The sequence below is a fragment of the Columba livia genome, chromosome 3 (genome assembly GCF_036013475.1).
Source record: "Columba livia isolate bColLiv1 breed racing homer chromosome 3, bColLiv1.pat.W.v2, whole genome shotgun sequence".
In the NCBI taxonomy this organism is placed as follows: Eukaryota; Metazoa; Chordata; class Aves; order Columbiformes; family Columbidae; genus Columba; species Columba livia.
Window position 1 is genome coordinate 52,881,309 of NC_088604.1, and position 23,242 is coordinate 52,904,550.

Sequence of the window (23,242 nt, forward strand, 5' to 3'; positions counted from 1 at the left end):
ACTGTACCAAAACTCTGCAGTTTCTCCTCACTCACTGCTCTCCCAATACTGGTCTATTCATATGCTTTCTGAAAGAAACTACCAAAGAAAGAAAAAAATTATATATATATAAAAAGGGGGCTGAATTTGTGTTTCCAAAATTAATCTGATATTTCTGCTTCCAAGTGTTCATCATTGCCCCACTGAATCCAGCAAGAAGGTGAATTAAGTAACTGGAAACAGATATTCACTTCAACTTTAACCAGTGCCATTTCTGTGCATTTCTTTTTATTAAACCATGGAATATGGTTAACCTGGGGAGATGGATATAAAAACACCAGAATCCTCTAGAAATCAGCACTAACCAGACAGTACAGCTGTTCAACTGCTAAGCAGGTTACCTGTGTAAGAACTCTACAATAACTAAGTAAGTTTACCTTAACTATATCCAATTAATAAAACAGCTTGTAGAGAACTGATCTATCTTAAGAAAGGCTGATCTGACTGAAGAAAGGATCATTAAGGGAGTGATAGGGGCAGCTTCTCTTCCCTGGAACTTGAGCTAGCTGAAACTCCTATCAATAATATTTTACTTGAGAACCTTTTAAGAAAAGCTCAGTATGTATGTGCTGATGTCTACTTCTGGAATTCAGTCAGAGACGAAAAGAATACTTTAAAGTAATGTGAATAAAGATTTTACTATTGAACCACAAAGATTAATTGCACTGTAATCCTGAACATTTGCTGAAGTGGTGATCTTCCAGGACATTTCTTGAAAGTAACCATTGTTTTAACGTTATCAGATTTCCAGTACTTCACCTGCAGACATTTTGAACCTTTGTTCGAAACCCTCCTCTCTTACTAAAACGTTTAGACAAATCACTGAAGCAGATGTAATTAACGGAAGGGACAGACATTTCATTAATGGTAGATTTGGAAGCTATATGCTTGGCTATTCTTAAACACATTATACCAGCCTAGTAGTATTTGCAGAAAGCAAAGAAATGATAGTAATTTGCAAAACAGCTAAAGAATTTTTATAATTTCATGTCAAAAGAAACATTCATCTCCACATGGAAAGTTCATGTGAAGCAGTCTGTCAAGAAAAGTGAACTTGTCCTAAAGCAGCATATTTCTGCTACACCACATTACCCTTCTTTCTAGTTTGATTTCTAATTTTTTTTTTCATTGTTTTTATTACATATTTAAGATGCCACACCCTGATCATTACCCTCTTTTCATATTTTTAATCATCATCCATATACAGTTTGCATAAATAAGTCTGCATAGTACTACTCAGCTGTCAAATCTTAAGTAAGCAACGTTATTTTTTTGTTTTGCCTTCAGATCCAGCTGTACAGGAATACCTTATGATCCATTTAATGGTGCCAAAATAGATAGGGAAAATCTTTATCTGGACTTATGCAAGTTTCTACTTCAGCAGCTGAAGAGGCCAGAATTATTTTATGTTTTGTATTTCAAGTTTAGCCTTCTCTTTCAAACCATCACTGTATCATACAGCAGGTCTGAGAAGTGCTTGAATTAATTCTATTCTACCTAATGGAGCTTCTGTAAAGAGAAGTGACTAGATGTACTTGTTTTTAAAAGATTATTATGTTCCTTTTTTAAGATCCCAAGTATATAAGAAGGCCCTGACCAACTGGATAGATATAATTTCTAATGTTACAGTCTTTTCATTAGTACTTCAATTAGACTGTGTGGCCATGCTCTGCGTATGACAATATCTGAAAATACCTCTGTTAGTGTATGTCTGTGCTAAAGCTCTTTTGTTCCTATGCAATACCACCTTGCTCTAGCTGCTGATTTTGGAGGCTGCGCTTTTATAGAAGATTCTGAAAATACACAGATACTTGGGAAACTGATATGTGTATTGGGAACAACAGATTTTTGTTTTACTACCAGGGGTTTTATGCTAATTGAAGTATGTGAGTAATGTGGTCCTTCCCCTTACATTTAATTGATAATTTATCACTCATTATTTGATCCTTTGATAAGTGAATCATAAATGGGATAGTCCAAGTACCATACAAATTGTGACTGCTGCTCACTATACTTCGAGAAACAGAAAACCAAAAGCAATGTATGTATCCATTACATGACGCAAGAGCAAAACTGTGACAACTTTATGAAATTTCCTCTGATTTTCTTGATTAGCTTCGAAAGGCAAAACTATTTTTTGACAAAGAAATGTGATATCCTTTACATTGCTGGCTAGAGACAGACCGAAGTGAACCTATTTACATATGGAAAGACTGCTCTTTCAAACTCGGGCTATGCAAATAAAGAAGCTTCCATAATCAAAGGACAAAACAGCCCAGTTTTGCTACATTTTGTCTTGACAAGAGACATGCTGAAAGAAGGTTTTTTTAAGTGAGAGAAGAACCATTGCTCAATACTCAGAAGCACTCTAGAAGCTGCAGAACCTGGTGGTTTTAACTAGGAAACCTGCTAAACTATCTCCTTTTAAAGAAAGGGAGGCTGACTATACCATAGGAATCTCCATCTTCAAAAAAACAACAAATACTAACAAACGTGGGCGAGGGGGAAGTAATAAAGCAGTACCCAGAGTTACACTGATTCATGTTACTCTGCATTTGTATTTTACTTGCAAACTTATGACAGGGTCAATCTGATCTTAGCTGTACCTCACCACATCACTTCCCTCACCCCTTCTGTAAACTGGAGGAATAAGTCTACAACTGGCAAACTGCTGAAGCTTCAACCAGCTGTGGTTGAATTCAATGTTGAAAGCACTATTCAGACAACAAAACTACTGTCAGCTGGGCTCTCATGAAGCCCTTACTCTATTGGAGTCCAGATTCCCAAAAATCAGTATTCACATCCTGGATCATTTCCTTAATGTACCTCTTTCCTGAAAGTCGTCCTCTCCACAAATTTGTAGACCAAGGCCAAAACAATTTCTGCCTATGTTTTCTTATGGGAAGTCACCCTCACTTATAAACACAATATTTGAAATACAACCCAATATTACTTATCTAGTATCAGCTTCCACCTGGCACTCATCAGCTCTGCTACTTGCTCTGCCATTCATCATTCAATTGGAGAAAATACTGCGTGTTCTTTATGTGGATGATGTATTCACAATAATCAAGTCACATTAATTTTTATTTGATTAAGAGCTTCCTCTCTTAGTTTCTATAAAGATACAGATAAGGCCACAAATCCTACCAAATAATTTGTTTCAATCTTCTTCATTGCAGATTCTTTCAAAAACTTCGGTTCTCCTGTTCTTGTTTCATCAGGAATGTAATAAAACTTCAGTCACTCCATCTACACTTCCATCTATTGCTCCTATGTACAGGAAATATAGTAACTCCCATGTCCTGCAGGTTATTGAGCTGTGCAAGAGAAGGCCAGGGACCCTACACTGAACAATGATGAATATAATTCTCAGTATAATTCTGTAGATCATTCCAGATTAAATTATGGATACAAAGGGCCCAGATTTAAAGTGAAATGAGAAAGGTTTGTAATTATTATTACTATTAAATAGTAATATCTTCCTGTTGAAGCACAAAGGTTGGAAACAACAACAAATTTTGGCATTTTTAAGCAGCCCAGAAAGTATAATAGAGATATGAAGAGTACTACAATAGCTCACTTTAAGCTACCATAATTGCAAAACATTTTAATTACTTGCAATTGTGGGGAAAAAGTTTCATTCATATTCCACAGATGAAATTTAGTGGCAGCTTGCTAGAATACTCGGTTCCTATAGACAACAGAAACCATTTTAGCAGCCTTTTTATTTCAAGTGTCAAAGCCTGATTATTGCATAACCTACTATTTAACCTTGCTCAAGTCCCCACATGGCAAACTGTAAGACCTTAAACAGGCACAAAAATAGAGTGTTACTGAAGGCATTAATGAACTCTAGTAGCAAAAGAACTGTATTTAATAATACATTTCCAGGATCTCCTTGTAGCCCATCAAAATAACCTTATTCATTATCAAAACAAAATCAAGACACGTTGAAGTCCAGCATTTAGAGCATACTAACAAGTTATGCTGAAAACTAATAAACAAATAGTCTCACAAAGCAAAGAACCATTTTCAACTGCTGGCTTTCTTAACCTGCCTCACAGACCCATTATACATTTACTTGAAGTCCATTTACTCAAACCTCACACATGCCTTTTCCTTTTTTTTAATAGGGAAGCTATCCTGTTTCAAATTGTTATATTAGGAAACTTTCTAATTTTCTCACTTAATGAGAAAAAAAACCCACTAAGAATAAAGCACCAAAAAAACCATCTGCCTCCAAGTCAGAACATTAGGTTATAGAATGTTAAATATAATTACAAGTCAATCACAATACCTACACTTTCAGAGCAGTAGCAACTGCCATGGGCAGGGATACCTTCCACTAGATGAGGTTGCTCAGAGCCCGATCCAACCTGCCCTTGAACACTTCCATGGATGGGGCATCCACAGCTTCTCAGGGCAGCCTGTTCCAGTGCCTCACCACCCTCATGGTGAAGAATCCCTTCCTTATAGCTCATTTAAATCTATCCTCTTTCACTTTAAAGCCATTAACCCTTGTCCTGTCACTACATGCCCTGGTAAAAAGCCCTCTCCAGCCTCTTGTAGGCCCCCTTAAGGAACTGGAAGGCTCCTAGAAGGTCTCCCCGGAGCCTCCTCCAGGCTGAACAACCCAAATTCTCTCAGCCTGCCCTCATAGGAGAGATGCTCCAGCCTCTAATAATTTTTGTGACCCTCTCTCCAACAGGTCCATGTCTTTCCTGTGTCGAGGGCTCCAGAGCTGGATGCAGGACTCCAGCTGGGGTCTCACCAGAGCACAGGGGCAGAATTACTTCCCTTGATCTGCTGGCTACGCTTCTTTTGATGCAACCCAGGATACAGGATTCTGAAAGTCTGTCCTGTTACTGACTGCCACACCACAGAGAGTTTTGAGCTAAAGATAAAGGCTGGAAGCATTAATAACTGGATTTTAATAATATTTGCTATTCTGGGATCTTGGAAAAGGGCTATGTTGATCTATACATGGCATCAGAGGTAAACATAATTTCAAGTTTCTATACTTTTTCCAGGTTTTTTCCATTTCCCAAAATAGTAGACATATTACATGCAAAACTTCTACATTGCATGAAGCTGCACACAAGGTTTCTTTCAAAGATAACCAAATGTGCAAAGCTAAGTACAAAGACTAAAATTAGAACTGGTAAGTAAGCCTTCAAGTTTCAGGGTGGCTTATAAAAATCAGATACATTGACTGATTGGCCTCTGTAAACAGCTTTGCTTAAGAGTGCTGGCAGGACACAAGACTGAATGCTTCTTTGCTGTCTTACACATTCCCTTCTCTTTACGCAGTTCCTCAACTCATTTTAGTACCTATCTTTGAGGGCAAATAATGAAACGCTCTTCATACTTGCCCCACAGGACAACAGCAACGCTTTCCTAGGTTGAACCATCGTGTGCAGTTAACGAGGAGAGGTATCTCTGATGAGACAGATGATGCACAATGAGTCAGTGCTCACACAAAATGTCAACTAAAGTCAACTGAATTATATCCACATAGATAGAGCCATTGAACAGACTGCTGCCACTTTCATCTGAATGAGCAACCGTAACTTCCTGACATCCCTCGTTTTGACCAAAAATAGAGAGGGCTGAGGCAAACAAAGCAAAATCCACTAACAGCCAACATGAAGGTTATTTTAGGTCGGATTCAAATTCACCTTTAAGAAATCCTCTGGCAGAAGAAACCATGTTCCTCTTCCCAACAAGTTTATGGCTTCCTGCTCCATACCTTGTTCCCATTTTGGTCCTGTCTGACTATACACACACCAGACAGCTGGTCCATGGGTCAGGTTATGAATTCAAGGACTATCCCACATACTATTTAATTGTTAGCACCTCGTGTTCTGGTTTGGGTCCCTCTTGTTCCAGCCAATGTCTAGGCATGCCGTAGGACACCATGTAGGCCAAGGACTGTTCCCAGTATGCAGTATGGTCAAGACTGTCCTTTCGATGGAAAGAGTTTAGCAGAGCTGAAGAAGAGGGGGACAGATCTTTCATTCTAAAGAGGTTGGAGTGTGTTAGATGTAGAAGCGAAGCACCATCAGTTCCAGCACTTAACAACTCCCAACCCTTCACTGCTGTGCCAGGTGGCTCAGCTCCTCCACCACTACTCCCTGACTCCTTCATCTGCCTCATTAAGATCCCTCCACCAATCTCTCTTCCCAAGTATGCATTCATTGTGGTTCTCTCCTTGTGTTGCAGAGACCGATCGCTTTTTCCTTTCCAGTGTGAAGCAGAAACCAGTTGGTAGTACAGAAACTCTTTCAGAAAGCTACAAATGTGCTGTGTGTGTGCAGGTCTTAAAGCAAATAATGAAAAAATAAAAACAGAGAAGCACGCAGTAGTGCGCAATTGTAGCTAGGAAACAGCCAAGCTCCCTAGGGATCCTGTGAAAGACTGGCTTCTTTTTCCTCCATTGCAATGTGCTGATTTATAACCCAGCCCAGGGCAGCCCTGGGCAGGGCCATGCACAAGTACTGCAAAAAGGGTGTGCAAACAGCAACATGCATGCAGAGGTCAGACCAAATCCTCAGCTATATGAATGGAAGAGCAAACATACATCCCCATGGAGATGAAGTGATTTAGCAGAAAACTGAGCACACATCTATGATGCAAAGGCCATGGATTTAGCCATGGCTAAATGTCAACTCTTTCCGGAGGTATGAGTATGTTTAAATCTCTTAAAATATTGGCAGAATCAGAAAATGCAACTTAATTCACGAAGGACTATTCAGTTCTTCAGCAATGTATCAAATACAAGGAATTTCAGCAGTTATGAAAGAAAAAACCCCAAGCATTTTATATCTCAGTGATATAATCACAAAAGCACAAGCTCAAGCTATAATAAAAATAGCCTATGTGTGTTGTGCTCCAAGAGGGGAAGCTTCCAAGCACGTCCACTCACAAGCTTACCAAAATTCACAAGTTTGTTGAGAAAGGTGATTTTTATTTATCTAGAATTTTCCTTTGAGGCCAAGAGTTTGCTTTCTTCAGAAAGGTAATCAAGAGTAACCCTGACAACTAATTCATCCATTGAGACTGAAATCTAACATGTGAAGAGATTATGCCATTTCCCATTAAGTCGTCTTTATTCCATAAATCCTTTTATATGGATAAACTATTGCCTACTTTACAAAGTCATATTTGGAAACTTCTGTGATCATGTGATGAGAATGACTGAGTGCTGGCCAAATTGTTGAACACATACAATGAGCATCTGACATATTACAAACTTCTAGAGGGGAAAACTTGCTTTATCCAGCTGCATTGATGTAAAATATAAGAAGATTCTGCCACAGAATGCAGCCACAGCTGTTTTTGTAAAGAACAACTTAAAGAAAATTTAAGATTTAAAAAGCATAGTTCTAAGGTTAAATGGAGAGAAAAACTAATCCTATTTCTACAAATAAAGGCCAAACATGCTTCCTCAAAAGCTGATTAAGCAGTCACTGCCCAGGAAATTACCAGAAACATTAAACAGAAACAACTTTTATTCTACTCACAAGAAACAACACTTAAGGATACGTCACTGCATCAGTTATTAAAAACTAAATCACTTTCATGGGAGCAAGGTTTCGAAAACAGGAGCAAGTAAGAGTGTACAAAACATTAATGCAGAAAATGTCAAGTAATGCCTGATACACTATAAAAGCTTGAACACAAAAGAGAGGGCCCTGCTGTTCTTTGTGCTGAGTAATTTCCATCTTTAAACTATAACATACGAATACAAATAAGCATTTGAAACTAGAACTCATTTAAAGTGGAAAACTAAACAAGAGTACAAGTTGAGTAGCTTCAAACAATTCCGCCATTATACAAACGGACGTCAACTATTAAAGTCGGTGTTGCAGTTATTATTTTCATTTCCTCATTCCACTTTGGGAAAATTCATCTACTCATTACTGGTGCCAATATAAAATTCAATTCTACATGACTATGAAGTATTATGAAAATAATTTTGTGAAGCATTGAACTCAAGGCATCTATTTACAGGAATATCAGGAAAAATATATTGTTCCTGATGCATATCAGTATTATCTGTAAAGTAGTCTCAGTAAATCTGCTGGATTGCTGCATTGACTGACACAATACAAAATTTCAGGCCTTCTGAAAGACTCCATCTTTTTAAGCATTACTGAGAAAAAATAAGTGCTACATAATTTTTAAAAGTACATAAATTAACAAGAGGAGTTAGAAATTGTAAGCAATACCATATAGAAGTTTCCAGTACAAACTATAGCTTATAGCAAGATTTATGTAAAACCAAAGACTTCAATGTTATTAATGCAAATCACTCTACAGTGCTTTATGATGTTCCTCCAAATGGAGCTCAGCAATTCTTTTAAAGACGAGTTTGCTATTTTCTATGATTTTTTGTTCTCAAAATTTAAAACATCTTAATAATGCTAAGCTAATAGGACAGGAATTTAATATTATAAAAATTGTACAAGATACAAATGTACAAGATAGTTAGCACGTCACTCAGACATCTGACACTACTCAGAAGCACAGTTTAATATCCTGTATTTACATTATTAATGTAAACATAAATGCACACTAAATTGCTGCTTATATCAACTATATAATATCCACTCTTATTAACTCCTCCTTCTTAAAATGATAATTAATTCTCAAGCATGTAAGAGAAGGTAATTAATCCTGAATTTTGCATAACATATTAGAAAGAGTACTTTGTTTTCAGAATGTGTTTCTACCATTATGCCCGTCAACTACAAGAGCTTTTAAGTGATCAGTGTACCGTGCCTACAAGGCTTTCCTACTTTAATATACCCATCAGCAGAGGTTCTCCATTAGCCCTCTGTACCCAGCAATTACTATGCATGCTCTGGCCACAAAAAATGACCAAAACCAGGACTGCTCAATTTAATTCAAGTTTTAGAGAGGTTCTTGCCTTTCCAGAATAAAGAATTTAATAATGAATCGTGTGTTTGCCAATTAATGGCAGTTGTGATGACCTGGTGCCTCATAAGATGAAAGCAGCTCAGTTTGTGCCAAGAGTTCAGTCTAACTCATGGGATTCAACTTTACTAGAATACACAAAGGCACTTAAATGGCATGTATGGCGAGTAGTTTTCTTTAAATGCAAGTATAATTTGTTAAAGATTTCACAAAGCAAAAATGTAAAGTGCTTACATAACTAAAAAATTAATCCTAGAAGTGTCCTGATTCTTCCATCCAAAACAGCTGAAAAGTTTGCAGTTTACAGTGGTAAATACCCTATTCCTTTTTCTTTCCTTCCTTCCTGTCCGTTGTCTCCTATCTATCTAAATATCTCAGACTGAAAAACTCTGTATAAGTAAGTTTATTATGTTTCTGCATCCTGTCTTGTTTTACCTATCCATGATCTAAATTCTGTAGCCTTGTATCACGCTTGCAATATTAGAACCCAGTCCTCAATTGGCTGCTGAAGTACTAAACAGAGAACTAAATGTTAATCAGTAACACTACTTACCACATTGAAATCTAAGTTTTTTTCAACCCATTCCTTGGCCTCCTTGAATTCCTCTTTCATTTCCATGATGTACAGTGTATCAAGGGCATCCACTATTGTTGCTCCCTGAATGTTACCTGAAATACATGAAGAGCCGGTAATTACTTTCCAACAGGAGGCTTTTCAGTTAGATCTCATTAATTTAAATTAATTCCAACTTCAAAATCCGGTTTCAATTAATCTAATTGAAAATTGGGCATATAACCAGTCAAGTGGGCATCTAGTAATTCACAGCCTTAGCTTTGATTCCCATGCCACAACACAGCATCATAATATTTAAGTATTTCTTCCACTAATTATATCTTGAAGTATGGCTCTGATGCACTGCATTTTTAGCCATGATTTTGCATTTCTAAACACTGATGAAACAGTTCACCATAAAAAGTGATTCATAGAAGACAATAAATCTCTATAAATGGAGAAATGACTGTTTCTTCCAGTTTGAAGTGAAAAAAATCAGTTGTTTTTATACTCAATAACACACATAAAGTTTAAGAAACTTATAAGGAATGATCACATTTCAGTTAAGCAAGCCCTTAAAGAAGTACCCTCACTGAAAAAACATTTTTTGGATACTACATATCACCATACAACCTGCACGAGACAGCACTAGGGGAGCAAAGGTAAAGTTGCACACAACTCAATTTTTCAGCTCAGGACAGACTGACACACATCGCTTTCCATAGCAAGTTCTGGCTGTTTGCATAAGTTGCTTCCTTCTGCATCTATTTTGGAGACAGGTAAGCCAGTTTACTAGTTTTCACCTAAGGTTGTAAAATGAAATATCATCAGTATGTTCGCTTTGGCATGGATTAAATGTTCATGATCCTGTATTGAAACGGTAAGGTGGAGAGTCTGGGAGAAAATAAAGCCACTCAAATGACGTTCCCATGCTTCCTTCAAATTCACAATCACCTTTTTAAAATATCATTTGTGCCTAAGAAGATCTTGAATTCCTATTTACTGAATAGTGTCAAAAACTCAATTTTGGCCACTTTACTCAATTTTGTATTTATGAATTTGACCACAGCAATCTTCATTATGAATGCAAGTTACTGTTAAGATATTCTTTAGAGAAGATGCTAGATACAAAAAGTAAACATTTAGAATCGCAGAAGAATTTAGGTTGCAAGGGACAGAGGAAGTCATTAGGTCCAATCTCTCACTCCCCAGAAGGGCTAATGACTGGGGTGGAGAGTTGACTACTCATTCAGGAACTGATTGCACTGCGTGAATAACACGACAGTAGCTACAACAGTTACAGTTCTTGATTATCATCTTGCCTCTGAAATACCTGATGAAAAAGTAAACTTAGTTTTGTGTACTTATCAAATATCAGAATTGAGTTATTCATATTGAAGTAGCAAATCCACTATTTCAGTCAACTCCTGTGTTTACTACCCTCAAGGTTTTCTGCTTCCTCATGGAATGGAGAAGTGATGGAAGAACTTCATAATGCAGGATGGACATCACTTTCTTAACTTAAGCTTCCAGCTAGAAAATAATTTTCCATTTGTATCACCTTAAACAAAAGAATACTCGAGATTATCATAACACTTACTTGGTATATTTAACAGAACCAGATGCTCCGTTTTAGCAGCTGCTAATTGCATATACTATCCTTTTTAGAGTGTCCCTTTCCTATTTTAATGAGAGTAATCTGTATGTTTTTTCCCCCATATATTTCACTAATAAAACTGCAGCATACTTTGGTAAAAAGAACATCGTATCTTCCCAGGGCTTATTTGGAGATTGGCTGCCTTTCTCTCATATTAAAGGAAAAGCATTCCTTTAAACTTGGCTATGTAGCTTGTTTTTTTTCCTAAGCTCATGAGAAAGAGATAGTGATTGTGGAAAACTGCTGGAGGACATGTGCTCAAGAGTCCTACTGCAAAGGCTCTGGAAATGTTTCGTAACTCCATACAACAAAAGCAGCTCCTGGTGAACTTTTACAATTGAGCTTTACTTACAGAAAAATCATCTATAACCTGATTTGCTTGAGTGGATTGTGATAGGCTCACCGTGCAATGACATTCTTTGTGATAATCCTCTTGTAATACAGCTAACACCACCTCTAAACAGCTGAGCTTTCAATTTTGAGGATTACTACTTGAGCTGCAACTCACTACTGAGTCAGAAGAAAAAGAGAAGAATTCAACCTTATTGAGAAATCACCCACTTCCTATGATTTGTTTTTGTTTTGCTGAATCTGGCCTGCTTAGCACATCGGCCTCTCCCTGCAGGCAGACAAAAGGAAATAGGAGAATTTCAAGCAGATCTTACTTTATTTGAGACAAATTTTGCTATCATTCTGAAGGCTCCAGAAAACAGAGCAAAGCAATTAATGTGGCAATTAAATTGTCAAGTTTGTCTCAAACAGTTACACTTCAGGAGTCTTGATAAAAAAGAACACAGAAGGCATTTTTAAAGTGTTGGTTTAGAGGCCAGAATTACGAATTGTGAACAATTGTTGTTTACAGTAAGTTAGCCAACAGGATAATCCAAGCTTGAGAATGTTAAGGAAATTGTGTAGCTGAACAGCTCATTTGTAACAAGACAGACAAACAAGGGGAAGGGAAAAAAAAGAAAGAAAAAGGAATTCAAAAACGTTAAATTAACATTTCTTATTATGGAATAAGATCAAATATTTCACAAGCCTACACATACTATGCTTCTGAAAGCACAAGCACACCACAAAAATTATTAAATACAGTTATCATTCATGTTAGTTCCTACAAAACGTTCCCAAGGAATTACACAGCAGTCAGAGTCTACAAGATGCAAAGATTATTGCTAGGCAATTACAATACAAACTCATATGACACAGAATATTTTGGCAGAAGGACTGTTTTGCTATGCACCTAAGGTACTGCTCTAAATTTGATTAACAGTGAGCAGTGGGTTATAAAAAGTGCCAGCAAAGTTGCAGTCACCATGGTAAAGTTTCATAGTTGCCCTAGGTAGAAGGAACATATCACAAATAATACTCAATTCATACACTTCAGGTAATTACAGATATATTTTGCAGATAATACAAAAAATAGTATATTCAAGGTAGAGAAAACTGACTTGAAATTCATAACATACAAGCTTGAAGTGTGTAATTCTCATTATGTAAGAGATAACCAGATGTACAAGCCTACCAAAGTGAAATGTTACATGTGTCTACCAAAACCTCCAGACCAAATACTCATGTATGTTCCATTTTACTTCCTTTGTGAAACCTGCCTCTGTTTCTCGCTCTTCTTTACCAACAACATTATTTATTCCATGTAAGTGATTAGTTGAGAATGCATAAAATAACCTACAAGTTAGTTAACTGAAAAGAAAGCAAAATAAATCAGTCAACCTGAAACTTCAAGTGAACTATCTAGCAGAATCTACAAAGCATCCTTTCCAGTTTAACACTTGAAATCTTCAGCAATGATCTGGAAAAAAATAAAAATAACCTACCACTAAAAAGATTTGTGGATGATTAATAAAGATGGCTGATTACTCAGCATTTCAGAATAGCATTATGTACAGCAGAGAGCAGCCTAGATCACCCCTGGGCAGTACACAGCGGTTCCATTTAAGCAACATGCTTTATAACATCTAACAATGCAAAGGTATGTGCACACAAATAAGAAAAGTAGATTACATCAGGGAATAGAGCAGCGCCTCAGGAGTGTGGGTGCAGAGCAGAATAAAAAAAGTGATCAGAGGATTAATAACTTTTTATGAGTTTCCAGGATGTCACTGCAGGGAGAACTGCTATGGATGACAAGCTTATTAGCACAGTGCTGTGACTGAGCTTATGTGGCCATAAGGGTTAATAATTACAACTGGCTTACAGCCAAACTGTTTGGAGGACAGGTCAAAAGAAACTTTTATTTGTCTAGTGTGTTGGTACACTTTATAGTTTATTTACAACTTTCCTCCTATCCCTTGTATACCAAGTTTGGTTCTCCAGAACATCCACATTCCTTGCTATTAAATACATTTGGAGATATAGATATATCTATATATCTGTATATATCTAGATAGATATACACACACACACATATATATATATGTGAAACAGATGAAGATTTCTGATTTGCAAGCATATTATACAGAACATTAAATGGAGAAAAGTTTCAGATGTGTCTTAATACACTCTAACAGGATGGAAGCCAGGCCCCTTACTCTTCTTGAATTCAACTGCTTTTCTTTTTCTGACCCTGTGTCATATTCTGACTTGAAGGAAACTGTGGAAAAGTATATGACAAAAATGGAAGATAAAGAAAGATGAACTATGAAGTGGCCTCAGGTCATGCTGTACATCAGCTCCCTTTCTGTAAGAGTTCACCATCCAACAAGCATCATAAACTAGGATTTCTTATTTGTACGTGAGTGTAGAAGATGAGGAGAATGTTGGGGGTTTTCTCCTAAAAAAGTTACAGTTTTGTGTTTCTGATATGAAGTATGAAAATTAATATACGGCATTCATATTTGTAATTTTTTAATGTGCTGGAAAGTCAGCACATACAAATAATAATGGATATTCCTTCCCAAAAAGTGCAAATGTTCAAAAAGATGTTTCTTCTATTATTGTCAGAAGTGCTTTTTAGGGCTACTTTGTACTATTGCGGGAAAAAAAAAATATTTTTATTCATAGCTGTATTTGAGCTGCACTCAGTCCCACCCTGATCTTCTTAGACTCTTCATTGTTTTCAGCCAGCGAGGCAGACTTGTCTTTGTCACCTTCCAGTTATTGTAAGGTGAAGAAGCTCAGTCAAAGCAGATGAAATTCATAAAATCTTCCTCCATTTTGTCATTCCAGACTCAAAATTACAACCAGAAATACAGATATATAACCTGTCACAATCACTTTTCTTAATCTGGCCATTATGACCAGTTCATATTTTCTTAACATGTGGAATAAGAGCAGATCCTTTGTAACATTAAATATGCAAATAATAAAAAAAAAAAACAAAGCAAGCATCCATTTATTTTTCAGCTCTATATGCATATACATTGTAAAGTAGCAACTCTGAACTACATTATTCTCCACATATGCAAGAATATATACAGGTTTGACAAAATTAACATTTTGATTAGAGCTGCAGGTTTCTTAGAGCGTTGTTTCAGAAGCTGATTCAGATTTTAAAATACTGTTTTCCTTTAAATAAAGTTCACTGAAAAGGTTCCTATTGAATATCATTAGCAATTTAAAGTGTCAAGAATGATTAATTATTAAAGCGTGCTATGCTAAAACATGAAACTCTTACTCAAGTACTGGCAAACCCTCAACAATGCTAACATTTTTAATTTCAGTCCCTATTACCAGCTGGTAAGAGTGGGAAAAGAAACAATACTTTCAATTTTTTACAGATTTAGCTTTCCATATGTGTAACAAGAAACAATGCTGTGATATTTCTGGAATATTCTTTTATTCTCTATTATTTTGTACATTTGTGCATGTTAGATCCAGCTCTGGTGCCTTTGTATTTAATAGAATTTGACGAATTTTTCCTCTGTTGCTTGCCTCTGCTTTCCATGGAAGCCTTTGGCATCTGCCACACTTCTGGCACCCACGCAGCTCAGCTACACATTTTGTTATGAACCACCTTCTTTTGTTTGAACATGCTGCCTACGGATTTGATATTTCCACCCCTTACAAAGGGTATTGTTCCCCACTAGGAACAATAAATCCTTGTTCACCCAATCTATGCCACCTTCTGTGCACCTCCATATATTATACTGAAAAGTTTTCAGTTTTTACTACCTCGAGTTCAAGTCCCCGGGTTCTGTACATTAACTTAGAAAAGTATCCCCCATGCCAATATGTGCCAGTTTAAATTTAGGTATGTTAGACCTCATTTTATGTTTTCAAGAGCATTTATCATCTGTCAGGGAATCCTTCTGGGTTCATGGAATTGCCAGTAGTTGGCCATTGCTGTAGTTACCTTGAGTAACTTGTTAGCGCTGCCAAACCAGCACTCTGGTCATTTGATTTTCCACTGCTGTGATAAATAACCCCAGAGCGTGACGTCGACAGCAATGGATCCCTGCAAGAGGCCAGCAATAAGCCCCCCAAAGTGCTTTTGTGAAATTTAGAAAGACAATAAACTTACTTGTCTCCATACTGACCAATTTCAAAAAAACAGCAGTTGTACAGCATGACCTCCTCTCACAAATGTTGTGTTGAGTCATTCATCCACATATCTACTAATGTTATTCTTTAGACAAGTTTCTATTAATTTAGTTTGGAAAGATGTCAGAGTTACTTCTAAAACTAAGACCACACACCGGCATCCAAAATTCCAAGGAAACCAGCAGCAAATGTGAAAAGAAACAAGATGGGGGAAAAATTTTTAATTTAAATTAACCTATTGTTTAAATACAAGTACAATTAATTTTCTGGAGCTATATTAATAAACTTAGTTTAAAAATACATATTGGTGTACATTGCAATACAGTTTTGAATATGAATTTTGGCAAGTTTTAAATATCTTCATTCATCTCAATACTTCATACAAGAAATTACAAAAATCAGTTCAAAGTGGGAGGAACAGGATCTTGACAAATTATAGTACTTCAGCTTTGCAGATTGTGAGTATTTATTAAATTCTTCCCTTTTCCACTCCAGAAAAGGTCCTTTTTCCCCTTGCAGAGACCTATTATACAATGGCCACAAGTTACAATATTATTAAACTTGCAATACTGCACATGAAAGACAGTTACAGATAATTTTAAAAGCCCTTTAGTAACACTAAGTACAGAAACCACTTCTAAGAAAAGCTCTCCACCAGTGCAGCCATGTTCATCAGCTTTAAAATTAGTACAGAAGGCTTGGCAAGGAATAGCTCCTAGGTTAGGGGGCTGGTGGTATGGTACTGTGAAAAAAAAATTGACAAAATTCTGATTTTGCCACTTTCTCCCACACTAGGAAGGTAAATGGATAAAGTTCCATTTTCACAACCATTGTTAACAGCAATTTGAAACTTTAAAGGTTAAAGTATTAAAAAAAATAACAGTATTTACTACTACTTTCTACCAAGTATGGGCAGAGAACAATTAGTACTTACAGCAGAAGTCATACCAACATAGGAGACATGCCACATTTTGCTGATGCACAGGTATGGTGCAGATGTTTAGCTATTCCAATTCACTTGGTTAGTCTAGGAATACTTGTACACTTCTTAGAATTACACTAATAAGAACGCTACAGAGACAACAACTGATGACATTTCACTCTCACCTTTTCAAATAGTTGTTATTGTAACTGAATTCTTTGTAGCTGGAGTAAACTAGAAAAAACTTACTTGCCAAGACTACATCACAGTATCACAGTATCACAGTATGTTTGGGATTGGAAGGGACCCCAAAAGATCATCTAGTCCAATCCCCCTGCTGGAGCAGGAATGCCTAAGTGAGGTCGCACAGGAACATGTCCAGGCGGGTTTTGAATGTCTCCAGAGAAGGAGACTCCACAACCTCCCTGGGCAGCCTGTTCCAGTGCTCTGGCACCCTCACTGAGAAGAAGTTTTTTCTCAAATTTAAGCGGAACCTCTTGTGTTCCAGCTTGATCCCATCACCCCTTGTCCTATCATTGTTGGCCACTGAGAAGAGCCTGGCTCCATCCTCATGGTAAGAGCTAACTTGATAAATAAAAAGGATATCAAAACATTACATGAGCATGTTGAAAAGACTTTGCAATGGTCAGAGGCAAGTATGTGGCTTTGGCTTGAAACAGAAATATTTCAGTTTACATATGTTTCAGCCTTTCTCTAAAAGTGAATTATTTTCAGTGTATACATGTGAGAGGAAGAAACTTTTGCTATTAACATGACTATGTCTACAGTCTGCCAGTCTAAAGACTCCCTCAATTTATCAAATACACCCTCCACACACGTCTCACAGAATATAAGTAAGATCAAGGCAGGTCCTTGTCTTCAAAATTGTTTTCATGACCTGGGTTTAGGACAAATAAAACGCCATTTCAAAGTTTGTCAAGAAGTTCCTCTTCTCCCAGCCAAACAATAATGCCAGTATAGTTGCCACATTCATGATGGTATTGCCTAACAGTCACATCTATGTGTAATTACACTTCTAAAAAGCCCATCTTATCTTTATGTTTCAGAGGAACACACCATTATGGTTGTGTCTTGCCTTCAAGACAAGTGTCACTATAATCCATCTACAAAATGCCTTATCATGCTAGCAAAGACTGAAGTATTTATACTTTCAAAATTAAGCTTAGAAGCAATATAATTTGAAAACAACTCTCTCCTTTTGTGTCAGGAGAGCTATAGTGTCTGTAGCCTACACAACATTAAGCACCACTGAGCCACATCACTGGAACCTGCTGTTGCCAACAGTGAGGTACTTAAAGTCTCTATCCCATAGCAGACACTCCCAATTTCAGTACCATAACTGCACAAAATAATTCATAGGAGGGGAAGTGTTCAAAATTAAACAGCTGGCTAGTGAAATATGCTATATGTTACTGCTATTAGTAGTCAGAAACTTGTGTTTTTGAAAAATTGAGACCTGCAAGCAAGAAGAAAAGAAGACCATGGTAAACTAGAGACACTTATGATGGATGACAGTGAACTGAAGGTCTCACTTGATTTCTGAAGGTTGTGAGGAGATCTGTGGGACACAGAGCTGGAGGTAACCTGTTCTCAACTAATTTAATTCAGAATTACCTTAAAAGTAGTTAACCTTCTGCATTTTTTGCTAAAAAGCAACCTTTGCCTTATTTTAAAAACATAAGAACCAGAAAAAAAGATTGTAAGTAAACATGTTTGTCCTTTCACAAGGAAAAAGATGTTCAGGTATTTGACGCCCTCAAAACCAAAACCAAACCAAAACAAAAACAATCCCCCACCACCACCACCAAGAAAGGCAAAACCAGATCATCTTTTTATTGCTTTACGAAAGAGAAGACATCTGTTGAATTCAATCATCAAGGAATAATTCACATCTAATGATCTGCAGACACTATTACAGAAACAAGGATTTGTTTCCGAAAAGCAAAAGGAGATTATGGATTTCGGAAAGGGTAGCTTGTGAGTCAGAACTGCTTGCAGATATACTGCTCTTTTGTATTCTGTAAAGCAATTTGGCAGAAAGAGACCTAATGCTTATTTTGATTTGCCACAAAATTCAATAAGTGAAGGAAGATGTTTCCAAGGAAATCTCCTCAGCAATAAGATATTATACTAGATGACCATGATGAGAAAGTGATCTGCATTTAGACTGACTCTGCTTCTTACTCCTTTAAACGCAGTTTTATTTTCAAATTCAACACTTGTCCTGTTTCACACTGAATAACACCTGCAGTAACTTATTCTTATGCAACATCCACAGATCTCTGCTTAGAATCTCCAAAGTCAATACATCTACAGCTTTTTCTGCAAATCCATGCAATATCATTAAGAACTCAAACCTTGCAAATTTTTATAACATTTCTGATTCCAAATGCAACTAGGTTAAGCATTTTAATTTAAGATGTGCCATTTTGTTGTCCTCCAAGAAAACAAAACCGCACTAAATAGTTCTCCAAATATTCTTAAATTGCACAACTATCAGTCATCTCAATTAAGATAATTAAAAAAAAAAATTAGTTTTCAAGAAAACAGAGGCCTGACAACCTTGAAGTTCACCCATATGACTTTGGTTTCAAGCACCCAATTAATGTTACAAGTCCAATTACTAACTGTGTAATTATTACCTAGTATTATTTCTCATGTTAAGCTGGGGAGACAAACAGTGCAGCGAGATCAATGTAGACATTGTATTTTCAAAATTATTTTTGTAATCAAAACTGTTGTCTCTTAGCAACTTCCAAATATAGTTGAGGATTTGATAAGTGCTCTATTTAGGCTGGTTTAGGAACTGTCTCCACTTCAAACTATCTTTTCCAAACATTCAACAAAATAAGTTCCTGTTAAAATCAAAATAATGTATTGATTTTGTCTCAGCTATAGAAATTAGTTCATTTTTTCAGCTTTCTGTTTGGAAAACAGAAGCTATTTGAATAGGAACATTGCTGTCAAACAGTTTAACTCTTAATTTTTCTGCAAAATTGAAGATGATGACAGTCCATAGGACTGCTTTCACTCGCTTCCCTCAGAACACTGTTGCTCTTCAGCTGCTGTTTATGTTCCACTTAGACACTGAAAAAGTCTTGCCTCATTACACTGGATTTCTGCAGTTGCGCCTCTCCTACTAGAACTTTTCAGCTCCATATTTGTTCTACACTGGTAACTTGGGTGTTACTTAAGCATCTCCTCTGCAACATTTAGACGTGCAAATAATGGTTACACTCATTAAAGAGAATCTGGCTGATATAGATTAACAAGGAATGGGAATAAAATCCTGAGAACTGTAGACACATTCAGCTACCTTCATGACTTGTAGAGAGTATCTTGTTCCTTGTAAAGGATTTATTCCCTCCCCCCCCCCCCGCTTATAGTTTTTGTTTCCTGCTTATTGAATGTGGTGTCAATGAGTTCCACTTCATAGGAGAAGTTTAAGGCAGGGCAGTATTTAATGCAACAAAACTACATCTTTATCACGCAGCAATGACATGCTTCATTTACTGGCATTCAGAAGAGAATAAATAAAAGACTGAGAGCATCACCTTTGCTTACTGTTATTTTTTTATGATTAATATAAGCAAGAAGCACAATACTGCATGACAGAGGGTAGAAAGAACACATGTTTATCACCTCTAAGCTTTTCAGCTGATTTACTGTTTTATGCTAACGTCACTAAGCACGAAAATACCTTCTACTCACCAAATAAATTGCTTGAATGTCCTTGCTTAGATATGGGTTTCAGTTCATTTAATCCCCATGCGTAACGCTTATAATTATCCCAGGCATGTTTCATCATCTGTAAGGAAAAGAAAGCAGGATTATAATGTTGATTTAGCAAGAAGTCACAGCAAATACTGACTGGTGAATATTCTCAATATTAAACATATTTAATTCAATGTTTAATTAATTTCATACTGTATGCATTAGAACTATGAAATACTCAATACAGAATAACACTGGCACTGTTTTCTGGGTGGCAACGCGATGGTTACCATAAGAATTTCACGCCTCTCCCATCCACCTCTACCATTATCAGGACACACTCAAAAATAACTAAATTTTAGGAAGGGAATTTATTGTCATATATTGATTCAAGTAAGATTTTCTTTCCCTTAAGCATACACCTCTGAAAGAGGGAAGTAAGCATTTTTAAAGAGGTTTTTTCTCTTAGAGCACGAATTTTTAAGATCAAAATCAGGCTCTCAGTAATTTTCAGATTCTGGCAGACTTCCTTGCATAAAACTAGCTGGTTGAAACTCAATATGGCTAATAACAGAAGAAGGAAGAAGGAAGGAAGCTAAAGTGGGCAGGCAGAACAGTTAAGAGACATTTTGAGGTTATTATGATATAATCTTCTATGACTATAAATGCTACTGTATGCATCTGTAGCTACTTACGCTAGTCATTTTGCACAAACAGCCAAGAACTTCTATGACTAAACATATCAGTACCAAAACGTGTTTTGCATAAAGGGGTGCACTGCAAACAAATTCTGCTTTGGGAAACTGCATTGGGGAGCCCAGCACAGCAGCTCCGTGGTAAGAGCAGAAGACATCTATGTCAGAAGCCGGGAGAGGGGACTGACTCAAGGACACCTCACACACTACCACTACCATCAGCCAGACCGGACCCAAAACCTCCTTTTTGGGGGTGATCCAGGTGCACGGCCAGGAGCCCACCTGTCCCTCCCCGGGCATATGGCGAGGACAATGCACTGAGCTCTGCGGGCCTGGTGAAGAACCAGAGACACTCCAGCAGGTCCAACACCTCCCATTAGCAACTAACACCTTTAATGCCAACTCAGGAACGGCACTTCTCTAAGAGTCACCACAAGCGGCCTGACTTTATGTAACAGAAGCAAAGATTTCCCCTCCACGTTGTCCCTCCTCCCCCTCTTCCACAAGGCAGAGCAGTGCTGGGAATGCCAGAGGTCGTCTTCTAGACAAAAAGTGACAATTTTAGACCTTTTCAAAGATACTGCTTCAGGCTGTCAGCTGGCAACAGTTCTGCCCTTGCTTTCAGACGTCTTCTTGAGGCCATGTGTGTCAGGGATAATTCTGTTAAATAACAGTTATAATCCTAAATTTAAAAGCAACAGCCTTAGGGCTCACTGATAATAGTAATCCTGCACTTTCTTCCTTCTTCTTTCCTTTGCTCAAATCACAGAGAAATCATGTCAATTAAAAATCTGCATTAAGCCATACTACAATAAATGACAACAGATTTTCTAGAGCACTGCTACATTTGGGAGAATAGATGTTTCTTTGCTATTTACGGAAGCATAAATGCACATCTATCCTGCAGGAAAGTTCAGGGATGTTAATTTGCTCTAGAGCCCGTACAGGCCCAGTTTCACAAATGCAAAGTTTGGCATCTGCATTTAATAAGTGACCATTTTCAACCAGAGAGTTGGCATCAGATCTTGACGGAAAGGCAGTAAGCAAGAGGCTGTGTGGGAATGCTCTCTGGCCATGGATGGCACCCACACACTGGATGGTAGAAGCAGTGCCCCCTGCTTGACTTCATTGCGAAATGGCTTAGGAGCTCTCCAAGGACAGGGTATTTTATCCCAATGCAGAACTGGTAAGAGGCAGCCAAGTGGTAGACTTCATGTCTGTGGGGCATCCCCAATCCCTGGTGACAGGGATCAAGATCATGCGAAACTGCTCATTTGGCCACAGCGTATTTTCTAATTTACCAACCAAAGTTTTCCAGCAATTTTTTGTATTATAAAAGAATGATTTATTCTGCCCTGCTGTCATGCGTCAGACCTGCAAGCTCAGCTTAGATATCAAAGCACAAATTCTCAAAGACTTCAGCAGGCTAAATCCTGCCTGCACTGAACCTGACATTTGCTATACTTTGTCAAAGCTTATTTTCTCATAAAATCACATCACATTCTTTTAATTTATTTAATCTGGGAACAGCACACAGAAGGGGTATTTTAAAAATAATAAAATAATAAAAAGTTGTAATTAAGTGGTCTGGATCAAAGTGCCTAAAGGTGCGGTATTACAACAAAATCAAAATTGCGCAAGCCAGTACTGCCATGCTCCTTCCCTTTCCCACTCCTTTTCCTCCTAGCACTTCCCTGCTCCTTTTCTTGCATAAAAGAGGCAGTGCTCATCTATCACCACACAAAGTCAGTTCAGGAAACAGAAATTTTGCAAGTAAAAGTTTTGTTTTGAGGATAATTTTTGGCTTCATTCCCCAAGTCAGATCGCCAACTAGTACCAGTTACCAAGTGGGAGAGGCAGGAACAGTTCCAGACTCAGTTCAATTCAACCCAAAACAGTCACAAAGTGCACAACACTACAAGAAGTCCCATACTTAGTTGCCTTAAGTTGTTCCAACTGACAGATATTTTGATCATATCTCATCATACATGCATGTGTGTGTTCTTAATTTCTGTTAAGAACCACTCTGATTACCTTATTGTTAAGTCAACCCCTAGACAGTAAGACAGGAAACTAACCCACACACGAGACACTACCTTCTAATAATAATTATTATTACATATTCATGAACAACTCTCTTTGTTTTCCAAAATGTCCTCCCATTTTCCTGAGTCTAAGTACTCAGATACATCTGCCTA

At 37.3% G+C, this 23,242-nt stretch overlaps 1 protein-coding gene across 2 annotated transcripts in view; it reads right to left on the reverse strand.

The window, feature by feature from the left end:
- The window catches only part of MAN1A1 (mannosidase alpha class 1A member 1), a 149,393-nt gene that overhangs the window by 90,582 nt on the left and 35,569 nt on the right, over positions 1–23,242 (reverse strand). For both annotated transcript variants that reach the window (XM_065056759.1, XM_021294461.2), the window contains exons 2-3: positions 20,347–20,443; positions 9,536–9,651 (exon numbers count right to left, since the gene is read on the reverse strand). In XM_065056759.1, the coding sequence (XP_064912831.1) occupies positions 9,536–9,651; positions 20,347–20,443 (213 nt within the window). The remainder of the gene's footprint in view (positions 1–9,535; positions 9,652–20,346; positions 20,444–23,242) is intronic.